Genomic DNA, 14892 nt, shown 5'->3' on the forward strand with positions numbered 1-14892 from the left:
ATACCAGGAGGTTACCCATGTAACTTGTAACGCCGGTCAATCGAATGGCCCAATTTCCTACAATATTTGCATATGATGCTGGAATTGGGTTTCTTAAGAGTCTCAAAATTACCTCTTTGAGTGTAAGGTTTCTAAATGGTGGCAGGAAGAGATTGACCATAGGGCTTCTATACATTAGTGAAAAAAGAGGCAAACTCGAAACTGAAAGAAGGAGTAAAAGTCTGGACCTCAGCCTAACTTTCATCTTCAATAAGCATTTCATAGACACTGTCAATATTGGGGAGAGGCTTCATCATCAAAATGCTCCTTCTAACATTAGAATATGACTCATTCAGCCCCATTAAAAATTGGTGAACTTTCGGATCCTCCTCTAGTTTCTGAAAACCTTCCTTACACCCGCAAATACAAGGAGGGTAGGTGATGGAGATAGTCAATTCATCCCAAAGCTTTTTGAACCTACTAAAATAGGAGGCTATGTTGGATAAACCCTGAGAAGTTGAAGATATTTTCTTGCGTATTAGAAACACTTTACTTCCATTTGGCTTTCCATAACGTTGTTCGATCTCCTTCCATAGTTTTTGGGCAGATTCAGTATACATCACGCTTTCTCTGATTTCTAAATCTAGTCTATTTAGAATACAAGTTGTAACCATGTCGTTGCACCGATACCAAGCCTCATACAAAGGTGAATCTGCACCGGGCTTAGCAACCATCCTATTGATTAAACCTAGCTTATTCTTACAGGAAAGGCCTATGAGCATACCTCGACACCAGCTTTCATATCCTAATCCATTGAAAGTACTGGCTACAATAACAATACCAGTAGAATCTGATGGATACAAATAGAGTGGGTGGGACGGCTACAGTTGACGATACAAACTCAGAATTTGTAGAGGGACTACTCATGTTCGAAGAATTACCAGTAGTACTCATCTTTATGCCAAATTAGGGTTTTGAAATGTAGAAAAAAACCCATCAATCAATCAACTGATTTACGAAACAGAGTAGAAGAGAACAATACTAAACTTCTCAACAGGGTGAAGAGACGAAAAAAATATGTAAAAAAAAACTCAGATGTTATCGTCGCTGGAAAATCGAAAAACTGTGATTCAAGCCACAAGGGTAACACCGGAAGAATTGCCACACTGCGATCTATCGAACTCCGAGCTCTGATACCATGTTGAAAAGCGAAATCAAAATCTCTGTGGAAATTTTCAGAAGCCAGAACCTAAGAACATGATTAGGAAACAAATCGTAGAGAGAAACATCTAAGATTTCATTGATATTCTGTTTTTAAAAGAAATGAATATTATACATGTGCAAAATAAAATCCTCTATTATATACATAAGGAATACGGCCGGGTCGGGTAATCACTTAAATAGAAAAGATCCACGTACTGCCCAGTTATGGAGACCTTGGTCGTTCTTGGGCCCATATTACTCTATTGGGCTGCAACTTAACACTTTGGAGTTCAACAGTTGCAAAAATCAGCTTATTCTGAGAAGTATTTTTTCTCAAAAGTACTTTTTGTGAGAAACAGATTGTATTTGACTAATTAATTTGAAAAACACTTCTGAGCAGCAATTAGTGTTTGGCCAAGCTTTTAAAAACTTATTTTAAGTGTATTTTCTCGAAAGTGCTATAACAGTTTATTTTTACCTGTTGTAGCAAGTAATTTATCTTATTTTTAATACTCTTATAGTTTAAAAAAGATTGTCTTAGTTTGACTTGGTACAAATTTTTATAAAAAGGGAAGACTTTTCAGATATGTGGTCTTAAATAAGCATAATATTTGTGTGGCTGTATAACTACTAAAACTTTTGAAAGTTGTGGTCTAAAACCTGTCATAATATTTGTGTGGCTATAAATGCTTCCTATTAAGAGGTGATAATCTTTTTGGAACATACTAATAAGGAAATAGTGTCAATCTTTTTGAAATAGAGAGTAGTATTACAATTTCTCATTTCTAATGTAGATATCTTTTGGATGATCGATAATTAAAAAAAATTACACTATCCATGAATACATGATACTATTAAACTTGTTTTCAGGACTCTTTCTTCTCTACAAGTCTAAGCGTGCATTCACGCACTCTCACACAGAGATACACACAACACACATAATGACTGGTTGGGTTGGGTTAGGGGTTCATAAATCTTAATTTACGTCATAGTATACGTAATTGATACGTGATTGACCTATCTTTCTATTGCAACTAAAGTAATCAAACTAGTTTACTATTCTAAGATAATGTTGTTCAGTCTATGGAAATTACAAAGATGTTGCTGCAGTTTGCTACGGGGCCTTTTATCTAAAATATGTACAAGGAAAACAAAAACAAAGATTTGCAAAATCGAAATCTATTCAATCATTTGGTTATACGCGCGTTTATATATATAATGTGTACAACAGTATATAATATGTGAATAATTTATATATACTAATTAGGAAAGTAACTGATTGTTTGTATAAATATTCCGTTAATATCACATTCTAAGTGTATGTAAACGAAAAAGAAAAACTAAAGATATAGTATATCATATAAAATAGCTAAATTCGAATTTGGAGTTATCCAATATTAGTAATTTTACAAACTTTATATACTTTGCCCAAAATGAATCTAAGTAAAAGAGAGAGAGAGAGTTTTTAGTTTCTTATTTCTTTTTTCCTTTTTTAACTTTAAACAGTGGATTTTTATCTAGGTTTGATCAGTTCTGTTTTCCACTCTATTACACTCTATTTTGATTCAAATTAAATAAATAATTTATGTGCCTTAAAATAATCTCCAAACCATTCTTTCCACTCTTGTAAATGAGTATAATCTAATATTAAATTTAGTAAATGATTTGATAAGTTCGATTGACTAATTGTGCAATTTGTCTCGACTAACTCGATTGAGACAACAGCACCGTCCAAGACATCGATAGTAAAATATTAACGACTTTTTGATAGTGGTTTCTATTGTTATAAAATAAAGACTGTAAAGTAAAGACAAGTATAGAGAGAAACTGATATATTATTCGAATTCAAACTGATGTACATAATGAACTGTAATCTCTTCTATTTATAGAAGAAAGGAAGCTGTTGTGTAAGCTGATACTGCAAGCTGCTGTGTAAGCTGCTATTATACCACATATGGATAATCTTCTACTGAGAGCAATGTTTATCCATAATGGAATACTGAATGGATAAACTCATTGTACCCAGTATAGATAATCTTCTACTAGGGGTAATGACTATCCATAACGGAGTATTGAAAGGATAAGCTCATTGTACCCGGTATGGATAATTTTCTTCCGGAGATAATATTTATCCATAACCGAGTACCGGAAGGATAAGCTTATTATACCCGGTATGGATAATCTTCTACCGGGGTAATGTTTATCCATAACCGGGTACCGAAGTGATAAGCTTCTTCAGGAAGCTTATTTCCAATAGAGTACTAAATAGATAAACATATTTACGGTGAAGTCTTATAAGCTTATTTACAACGGAGTACCATAATATAATATATTTATAACACTCCCCCTTGGATGTTCATTAAAAGATAATGTGCCTCATTAAAACCTTACTAGAAAAAACCTCGTGAGAAAAATATCAGTGAAGGAAAAAGAGTACACATATGTAGTAATACGCATTGCTGGCTGCCTCATTAAAAACCTTATAAGGAAAACCCTATGGGAAAAACCTTAGTAAGGAAAAAAAAAGTACAATGCGCATTTTACTCCCCCTGAAGAAAACCTTATTTCAAATATTTGAGTCTCCCCATTCCAATCTTTTATACCATATTCTCAAAGGTTGAAGTTGGTAAAGACAATCTGCTAGATTATCACTTGAACTAATTTGATGCACATCAATGTCACAATTTTCTTGAAGATCATGTGTGTAGAATAATTCTGATGAAATTTTCTTCATTCTATCTCCTTTTATAAATCCTCCCTTTAATTGGGCTATGCATGAAATATTGTCTCCGTATAATATTGTGGGTCTTTTATCACATTCCAACCCACATGTTTCTCGAATGAATCACTGATCTCAATCATATGCACTCCCTGCTTGCCGGTTTGAAATCGAGCTTTATGGGTATCGGATAAATAACATGCATCTGCTTTACCAATACGATCTGCACCACTTTTGTTAGCATTAGCAAGATAAATAAGTGCACCATCTACACCGAGATAGAGTATTTCAGGACCAAGGAGTTCCTCATCCTCTTCTAGAGGTTGGAACGGATTCTTATTCACTTTAAGTGATTGAATATCCATTGGTGTACTTAATGGTATACTTTGTTCATGTAAAAGCATTTTTAAGACCCTCTTGGAGCTCTTCTGGAGTTCCAATAAGATTTATGTCACCAACATAAACAGCAAGTGTAACAAATTCTGATGACATTTTCTTTATAAAAATACATGGACAAATAACATAATTTATGTAACTTTCTTTCAACAAATATTTACTGAGGCGATTATACCACACGCGCACAGATTGCTTTAAACCGTACAAAGATCTTTATAATTTGATCGAGTACATTTCTCAAGACTTTGAATTATATGCTTCAGGCATTTTCAATCCTTCAAGGATCTTCATATAGATTTAGTCAAATAAGTCATATAGGTTAAGACTTGTATCTAAATGGTATGACATCTTCAAATGTCTGGACTGCTGGTCCGATCCTCACAATCTTTTACAATATTGTGCACTATATTGTATCAAATATATCGTCGACGATCATTTTGTGTCAGTTCCTAAGCGACATAACTTGTTGAGATCTCATCACTTTCTTTATTTTCAGGTATCTGAACTTCTTCGGGAGTTTCATGAAATGATATGTGGGCTCTTCTAGAGCTTATTTCCTCCTCATTATAATTATTTTGGTCATTAGCTCCTACTATTTTTCAAGGATTATTACTTTGGAACCGATTGGTCTACCACGCTTCATGCGTACAGTAAACTCTATCCTTCAGGGACTTTAATTTTAATAGGAGCATTTGCAGTTGAAATATGATATTTAATTTTGGATCAGCAAATGTTTCTGGCATTCGACTTGAATTATCTTCTAAGTGAGGATCATATTAATGATAATTCGATTCATATAGCATATTTTTCAACTGTTTATTCCATCCCCCAAATGTTAGAAAAACTAACATATATTCCCAATCATCTTTGGGAAACATATCTTTGTGTATTATGGTAGAGAAATTAATCATATACCACGCAACAAAAGATAGTAAAAATATTTGATTTCTGATCCTAAACCAATTGTGAAGGGAAGACTTATCATATATTGTTGATCTGATGCATACAAGTGCTGCTATATGCAATTTAGAAAATCTTAGACCAACACATGAAGCTTTGTTCTCATAAGCAATGGTTTAGCCATTAATAGGAGGTATTCAATGCTAAACCAGCTTGGATATAAACCAACATTATCAAGATGAACTGTCTTGATTTCATAATCTGAAAATTATGCTCTTAATCGAGAAAAGCAATTCCAAATGCCAAACTGCAGGTTGACAATAATTACACATGTAACCATCTCATATATGCACCTATAAGTGGTTCACATGATAGGTGAACGGGCCCATATTCACCTGTTATATATTTCAGAATCAGGGGTCTTAGTCCCAACTTTAGCTGGTATAATCAATTTATTATGAGAACAAGCAACACATGAGAATTCCTGAAGAATCTTCTAGTTCTTTAGTATATGCTTATCTGAATTCTCAAATAGCTCATTTAAAAATGGCAAATGAAAACTTCAAGTTTATCATGGCATGTGCTATCTCTTAGTAAACTTCTGGTTTACTATGGCATAAACTTTTGCTTTAGTAAACTTCTAATTTACTGTGATACATGATATAATACAAATTAAAGAATAAGGCGGATAACTTCTTATATACATATGATTTTACCCCTATGATTGTGGAAACATGAAGATTATCAATCTTCCAATTATTTGTAGTCTCAGTATGATATCCATTTGTATTAGTAAACTTCAGGTTTACTACAATATATGTTTTGACCATAATCATATAATATGAATGACATATTTGTATATAAGATCTTCGAGAGCCTTCATTTATTATCCACAATCTAATATTTATCGGGCACTACTGGTGTCATATATCCTCTAGGCAAACAGTTAGCTCTTCAGGAGTTGTTGATATATTTTATACTATCAAATATTGCTCAGACACTGCTGGTATCATGAGAGAAAATCATAATCAAATAAACAATGTAAAACAATTGTTTAAGCACACGAAAACTCCTCTTCATAATATTTTCCTACTTCAGGAGGCAATTTCAATTGTGTTACTTCTTCAGGAGCAAATTTAAAATACGAAATATTGAGTATATATTCTCTCAATTATATTACCTCTTCTAGAGGTGAATTGTAATATATTCACATCAAGAGCGCGTTCATATTTACCTGACTTATTAATATTGTCACATTCACTTCAGGGAATGGATTAATACTATCAAAAGTTCTCATCCTTCAAGAAATCGAACATAATTATCTGAATACGCATTAATCACATCAAATTGTGATGCTTCACCCTCCTTTTAAAATATTTACTACTTCAGGAGCAAATCGAGGTATGCATTTAATATAGAGAATATTTATACAGCTTATCTTCAATTATAACCATAGAAAGCCTAAATTATCACTTCTGGTGATCATAGACATATATCACTTCTGGTGGTTAACAAAATATAGTTACAATGAGATATACGAAATATAACGACTTCTGGTGGTTGTATATTTCTTGCAAACTCTGCTAGAGTTTAAGTTGATCTAATAATGTTATCCATATTCTTCAAAATGATATAAATAAGATATGTTATAGTAAACATCATTATTAAATCATAATTTTTCTTTATGTACAACTATTACATAATCATACTCTCTATTACAAACAACAAAAATTAAAATATTTACATTTCTACAGATTCATCACCGATTACATGACTTGTTTCTCCTTCTGGGAGTGCAGGTAATAGCTACATCCAAATGCATGAAGTCTAAATTATCTTCAGAAATAAAATTTGCTTCAACATTTTTCTCTGCCTTCTTTAAGGAGGATTGATAAAGCTCAATCAGGTGCTTTGGCGTACGATAGGTACGTGACCAGTGCCCTTTTCCTCCACATCTATAGCATGCATTTTCTGCATTTGGTGCTTGCACCGCTTCATGCTTTTGTTCCTTCCTTTTCCACTACTGGTGGTGAGGAGGCTTCTTTGGTGCATTATTATTACCATGATTGGGTTTCTTCCCCGACCACGGCCATGACCACGACTGGGGCCACGACCTCTTCCACATTTAGCTTGGTGGAAGTTCGTCTCATTCACTTCAGGGAATGGACAAGAACCAGTAGGTCGACTTTCATAGTTTTTCATTAATAGCCCATTATGTTGCTCGGCTATAAGAAGATGTGAGATAAGTTCATAATACTTTTTAAATCCCATATCTCGATATTGCTGCTGCAGGAGCATATTCGAGGCATGAAAAGTGGTGAAAGTTTTCTCCAATATATCATGATCAGTAATATTATCACCACATAATTTCAATTGGAATATAATTTTGAACATAGCAGAATTATACTCACTGATAGATTTAAAATCTTGTAGTCTTAGATGAGTCCAATCATACCGTGCCTGTGGAAGAACGACCATCTTCAGGTGGTCATATCTATCTTTCAAATTATTTCACAGTATGACTGGATCTTTAACAGTAAGATACTCCATTTTCAGGCCCTCATCAAGGTGATGGCGTAGGAATATCATTGCTTTGGCACGATCTTGGTTTGATGCCTGAATTTTATCTTTGATGGTGTCTGCTAGACCCATCGCATCAAGATAAATTTCAACATCAAGCACCCAAGACATGTAGCTTTTTGCCCGATATATCCAGGGCTACAAATTCAAGTTTAGAAAAATTTGACATTAATTAGGAAAAAAAAGTTCGTACCTCTAATACTTTCAAAGTATTTGCTCGAGATGGCAGAGTCTCGTGTTGATAACGTGTTATAAAATAAAGATTGTAAAGTAAAACTGATATATTACTCGAATTCAAACTGATGTACATAATGAACTGTAATCTCTTCTATTTACAGAAGAAAGGAAGTTGTTGTGTAACCTGCTACTACAAGTTGTGTAAGTTGCTACTACAAGCTGCTGTGTAAGCTGCTATTATACCAGATATGGATAATTTTCTACTGAGAGCAATGTTTATCCATAACGGAGTACTGAATGGATATGCTCATTGTACCCAGTATAGATAATCTTCTACTGGGGGTAATAATTATTCATAACGGAGTATTGAAAGGATAAGCTCATTGTACCCGGTATGGATAATCTTCTATCGGGTATAATATTTATCCATAACCGGGTACCGAAAAGCTTGTTATACTTGGTATGGATAATCTTCTACCGGGGGTAATATTTTTTCATAATCGGGTACCGAAGTGATAAGTTTCTTCAGGAAGCTTAAATAGAGTACTAATAAGATAAACATATTTACGGCATGGATTATGATGGAGTTTGATTCCGGTGCGAGTTCGAGTTTCTGTTCGCGTCCTTGTCTATAAAGCTTCGTGATGCTGATTTGAATTCCGGTCGAGGTCGCCGGTGTAATTCCCTGTCCGGTCAGTTGGTTCCAGCTTCATTTTTCTGTCTGTGTTTCAACTTGTTCGATTTTTTTATCTGAAAACAGTGCATATGTTTGATTTGTTTATTTGGTTTTCTCCTATTTTACTGTTGTTTATGAAATTATAGAATTGTGTTGTTTTTATGATGGTCCAAAAATCAGTGGGAACTTGTTAGCTTTCAATCTGTTTTTCCATACATTGAACATCTTATTGCTATTATATAGTGCAATATATCTATATATGTGAATGATAATCTTTTATTAGCCTTTTTCCCTTTTATGATAAGTGAACAATTGTTTTTGTTAGGCTATCTAAGGACATTTCTGCAACTTTGTGCAAATTTAACTCCAAAATCTGTTGCAAATTCAGCTGATTAACTGCTACTTGAAAATCCTACAGTACTATTTAATTAATGCAGCGATTATGACACATAGATTTAAAAATAGCATAAAGCAGTTGTTCGTGGAATTCTATTTTGTGATTTCCTTCGCATCTCTTCAAACAAATAGATTATGGTTACACTTAGTTTGAGTCGGGTGTGCATTTCATGTGACCCGAATTTAACTCCCAACAAGGTTAAAGAGAATGTGTCGTGAACCGCGGGTGCATTTTATGTAGCGTGGTTTACGATGTATTTTAAATAACCTTGAAATAATTCTTTAAATAAATAAAAGCGGTTTTAAAAGTTAAAAATGCACATAGGTTTAAAAGTGTTTTAAAATCAGATAATTGAGCCAAAAATAATAGTTGAGCGACCGTGCTAGAACCACGGAGCCCGGGAATGCCTAACACCTTCTCTCGGGTTAACAAAATTCCTTACCCGAATTTCTGTGTTCGCGGACTATAAAACAGAGTCAATTTTTCCTCGATTCGGGATTTAAACCGGTGACTTGGGATACCATAAATTATCCCAAGTAGTGACTCTAATTTTTTAAATAAAATAATCTCATTTCGATTGTCACTTAAATTGGAAAAACTCTCTTAATACCCTTCCGGGGTAGAAAAGGAGGTGTGACACATGGCATGATTGGGAATTGAGTTAAGAGTAGCTAGGGCTAGAGTAGTCCTACCTGCTATGTTCAAGAGATTTGTTTTTCAAGTAGAAAGCCTAACTCTCATTTTATCAATGATAAATTGATAGTCGGAAGCCTTGGGTGCATTATTGAGGATTGGAAAGCCAAGGTATTTCCCAAAATTTTTGGCTATTTTAATATTGAAACTTGAGGCTATTTCCTTGGCCAAAATCATAGGGCAATTTTTGGAGAATATTATTTTGGTTTCTTGTTATTAATTTTTTGGCCTGACAGTTCGCCAAATTTTTTAAGGCAATTTTTAATGGTGTTATAGTTTTTTTGTCAGCTTTTGCCATTAGGGTAAGATCGTCCGTAAAGAATAGGTGGGATATGCCTGGGTGATATTTATTTAGGCTAATAGGTCCCAAAGATTGGTGTCTACTTGATGAATGATTAACCGAGATAGCATTTTCATACACATAATGAAAATGTAAGGTGATAGAGGGCACCGTTTTCTGATTCCCCTACTTGGGGCAAAAAAGGAAGTTGTTACCCCGTTTATCAAAATTGCAATTTTTCTTATACTAATGCAATTCATAATGAAACTCTTAATTTTGGTGGAAAATTTTAAATGTGTGAGAGTTAGGTATATAAAAGACCATTCCAATTTGTCGAATGCCTTTTCCAGGTCTAATTTTAGTATCATGTGACCCTTATTCCCCCTCTTTTTTTTTGAAATGGGCTATTAATTTTTGGATTATGATGGCATTATCCGAATACCTTCTTTCTTTTATAAAGCTAGCTTGGAAGGGGCTAATAATTTGATGAAGAAAGGTTTGGATCCTGTTTGCGATGATTTTTGTAATAGTTTTATAAATTGTATTGCAAAGGCCTATGGGTCTAAAAAATTTTAGGTTATTGGCATTGGGCACTTTAGGGATTAGGCAAATGAAAGCATTGTTAATATCCAGAGGAAGTGTTTGGGAGTTAAAAACTTGAGCACAAAGATCTGTGACTGATTGGTCTAAAATATTCCAGTACTTTTGGTATAGAAAGAGGTGTATGCCATCAGGCTCTGGTGATTTAAATGGTTTAAAGGAGAAGATTGCTTTTGCAACTTCACCTTTTGTTAATTGATTGTCCAGGATTGAGAGATCAATATTATTAAAAGCTTGAGAGTTGTTCTTAATAGAAGACCAGTTTGTAGAGGAGTGGTCTGTTTTGAATGTATTTTGGAAGTAATTAAGGGTATGGTCAAGGATTAGAGATGCATCATAGATCCAATTTCCTAGATTGTCCTTAAATAGATAATCTTGTTCTTCCTAGCTCTGTTTGTGGCAGTTATATGAAAGAATTTAGTGTTTGCATCACCATCTTGAATCCAGGACATCCTGGCCCTAATTTTCCAGTAATCATCTTCTAATTTAAGGATCTCATTGTAATTTTGTTGAAGTTTTGATTCAAGGTTTTGGAGAAATGAGCTTGAGTGGTAATTGTTGGAGTATTGAATACCCTTTAGTCTAGCCATTATTCTTAATTTCTTCCTATGAGTATCTCCAAAATATTTTTTACTCCAGTTTATAATATTGTCCCAGAATTTTTGGGAGCATTGGACATAATTAGTGTTAAGCCAACTTTCTTTAATAAGATTTATGAAGTCCGGGTGGCGACACCAAAAAGTTTCTAGCCTAAAAGGTTTATTATGAGATACACATCTTTTAGGATTAAAAATTATTAGGAGAGGATTATGGTCCGAGTGGGTCCTAGGGAGGTGAGTGATCGAGGCTCTGAGAACAAATTTATCCACTCTTCATTAGAAAAAACTCTGTCCAGCCTTTCCATTATGAGGCCATTATTTATTTTCCTCTTGTTAGACCACGTAAATTTAGGGCCCTTAAAACCCAGGTCACTTAGGTTACAAGCGTTAATACAATCCCATAGGATATTGGTTCTTTTATTACTGATTTTCCTTCCTCCTAAATTTTCATTCGAGGCTAGGACATCATTAAAGTCGCCTCCTACTAGCCAAGGACCTCTAACTACGTTGTGCATGTCTAATATATTGTTCCACATTACATTCCTAAGATTCTTGTCTGTACAAGCATAAATTGAAGTAAAATTCCAATATTTGTTGAGAGAAAATACCTTAATAGCTTCACTAATCTCCTGACTTCTACGAACAAAGTTATGGACTGTAACCTTGGTGTGATCCCACAAGATGACCATACCTCCCGACTGACCTTCTGTCGGGATTTCTATCATATCAGTAAAACCAAATGGATTGAGGAGAGGTAGATGACTATCCATCTTGGTCTCTAGGAGAGTTATCATGTTTGGGTGGTGAGTATCAATTAGGTCTCTGAAACTTAGCCTAAAGTTATCATTGTTACCATCTCTTATGTTCCAAATAATAAAGGTAGTTGACCTATTCATGTTGAACGTTGGGTTGTTTAGATCTTTATTCTCCCCCATCCTGCGTGCAAAGATTGGGTTCCTCCTCTAAAAATGGACCAAGATCATTGCATGTTTTCCCACTATTGGGTCTGTCGGGGTCCTTATGTCCATTGTGCACTTGTAAAGTGCCATTGGACAAAAGAGAATCTGCTTCTGCTCTTGCATCTCCATGAATAGAAATATTTTTAGCTCATCTAGGTTTGAATCCTCGACCACGTTTTGTGGGATTAAGTTTACATGATCTATCTCTTCCTTCATTGCCTGCTCCATTTGGTTCTGGTTTTGTTGAGTGTGTGGGGATTGCATGTTGTGAGCAGTGTGTGCATTTGATGGTTGAGGTTGGTCTGCATGAGCATTCCAAGGAATGAACACTGGGTTGATGTTGGTTGCAAACTCCGGAGTGAAGAAGGGGAGTTCCATTATTGGTGTGATGATCCAAAGGGTCATCACTGATTTTCTCCCTTTTCCATGCTTTCGAGGCCTTGAAAATCTCATTTTTAGTTGCCTCGATTTGTGTGCGCAGTCCAGGCGCGTGGCCGAAAAAGCTTATGTGTTAAATTATGTGAAATTTGATAAATTGTGGTTTTAAAATGGTTAAAGTTGACTTTGGTCAACATTTTGGGTAAACGAACCCGGACCCGTGATTTGACGGTCTCGGAGGGTCCGTAGAAAAATATGGGACTCGGGCGTATGCCCGGAATAGAAATCCGAGGTCCCGAGCGCAAGAAATGAATTTCTAAAAGAAATTGTTTTCTAAAATTTAATATGAAAATTTGAAATAAAAATAAATTAGAAAGCATTGGTATCGGGCCCGTATTTTGGTTCCGGTGACCGGTACAGATCTTATATGTGGTTTAAGCGCTTTCTGTGAAATTTGGTTGAAATCGGACGTCGTTTGGCGTGATTCGGACTTGAATTCCTAAATTTGAAACTTGATGACGTTTGAGAAAAACTCTTTATTTTGAGGTTTGATTCATTGTTTTTGAAGTTATTTAGGTGATTTGATCACACGGATAAGTTCGTATGATGTTGTTGAGTTAGTGCATGTGTTTGGTTAGGAGCCCCGAGGGCTCGGGTGTGTTTCAGATGTGTTTCGGAATGGTTTTAGACTTAGAAAAATTGCAGAACTGTTGTCTGCTGGTGTCCAGTCTTTTGTGCTTTGCGATCGCATAGCTATGTCCGCGATCGCATAGTGTAAATTTTCAGGGTTTTAGTTTGTTCTATGCGATCGCATAGTTCCTCCCGCGATTGTATAGTGTTAGCCTGAGAGGTCCTATATTTTGCTCTACGCGATCGCATTATTTCCTCTGTGATCGCAGTGTGTTAGCCAGCCTTCACTATTTCCTTTATGCGATCGCATAGTGTCATTCGCGATCGCAGAGTACTGTCCCATTTACTCTATGCGATCTCACTCCTTTGTCCGCGATCGCATAGGCCAAATTCGCCCAGTTAAATTTTAAAATCCAGAACAGTAGCTGTGAGCACGTGATTTTTGTCTTACGCGACAATCGCTCCAAAAGAAATAAAAAAAATAATAACAAATGGTCCTGCTGTACAATTTTTGGATTTTACGTGGCATTTTGTTAATTATCTATGATTTTTGTCCATTATTGAAACAAAATAAAAAAAAATAAAAAAAATGTGTGTGTCATGCGCTGTTTGAACCGTAATCCGGTTATTAAATAGAATAATCATAAATATGCATCCTTGTCCGTGATTGTTGTTTTGTTTGATTTTACCTGCTTTAAATATTTTAATATATGTGTGAAAATAGTTGTATTAAGTGTTTATTTAATTTTAATTTGATTTACTTAGGTTTTGTTTTAAAATAAAAAAAATATAATAAAAAAGAGTGCAGAATTAGGTTGAAAATCAGTTGGGCTTATTTTCATTTTAAATTCGAGGCCCAAAACTCAAACCCAAAACCCCTGTGTAACCCGGTCCACAACAGCTGACACCCAGAACGTCCAAACGACGTCGTAGTGACCTAATCTGATCTAGGCCGTTGATCTCAGATTGATCAACGGCCAAGATCACTTCCCCGTTAACCCATGAACAAACCCGATCCATTCCGCCCGGACCGACCCAACCCCTTTAGGTCTAAAACGACACCGTTTCCCGTTAGTTGAAGGATCCTAGCCCTTCATCGTGCCTCATCCAACGGCCGAGATCAGCCCACCCATTCCATATATAAGCCTCCTACCATACCCTGCCCCCCTATCCAAGACCCCGCCTTCGTCCTCATCCCCTTCCCCTCCAAACCCTAGCCGCCCCTGTATACCTTCACCATGAAAGCCGGCGGCATGGACGCCGGTGACCCCTTCCTTAACACCATAGATGCTCCTCACCGTCCTGAACCCAAATCCACTAACTACACATTTCGAATCCCCTCCCACCTTCTCGAATCTTCATTTGAAGATTCGAGTCGGAACCTGACTTACCCCGATCTACCCTAGCTTCGCACCAGACAGACCCCGAACCTCCCTCGTGACCAAACCATGTTTGGTTTGGTCCGAATCTAACCAGGGAAACACGAATCCCAGATCTGATTTTTTGAACCCTAGGTTTCCTCGTGCCTGTTCCGTGCCTGTTTAAACCAAGAGATTAGGGTCTAATCCAAGCTAAACTAAGGGTCTGTTCCTTGCCTGTTTAAACCAAGAGATTAGGTTTAAACCTTGTACCTGTTCCGTGCCTGTTTAAACCAAGAGATTAGGGTCTAATCCAAGCTAAACCAAGGGTCTGTTCCGTGCCTGTTTAAACCAAGAGATTAGGGTCT

The 14892-nt window shown here is 35.7% G+C and overlaps 1 protein-coding gene across 1 annotated transcript; it reads right to left on the reverse strand.

Moving 5' to 3' along the window:
- Positions 1–233: 233 nt before the first annotated feature.
- Positions 234–11969, reverse strand: LOC107810962 (uncharacterized). The gene is made up of 2 exons (XM_075224502.1): positions 11808–11969; positions 234–860 (listed from the first exon to the last, which is right to left on the reverse strand). The coding sequence occupies exons 1-2, from the start codon at positions 11967–11969 to the stop codon at positions 234–236; spliced, it is 789 nt and encodes a 262-aa protein (XP_075080603.1).
- Between the last annotated feature and the right edge of the window lie 2923 nt (positions 11970–14892).

This window comes from Nicotiana tabacum, chromosome 11, assembly GCF_000715075.1.
Source record: "Nicotiana tabacum cultivar K326 chromosome 11, ASM71507v2, whole genome shotgun sequence".
NCBI lineage: Eukaryota > Viridiplantae > Streptophyta > Magnoliopsida > Solanales > Solanaceae > Nicotiana > Nicotiana tabacum.

Excerpts from the sequence above, each read along its gene's own strand:
- LOC107810962 (XM_075224502.1), bottom strand. The coding sequence starts at position 11,969 with ATGGATAGTCATCTACCTCTCCTCAATCCATTTGGTTTTACTGATATG. Across the intron at positions 861-11,807 it reads AGATTAGTGAAGCTATTAAG|CCGTCCCACCCACTCTATTT; the intron begins GTATTTTCTCTC and ends CGTCAACTGTAG.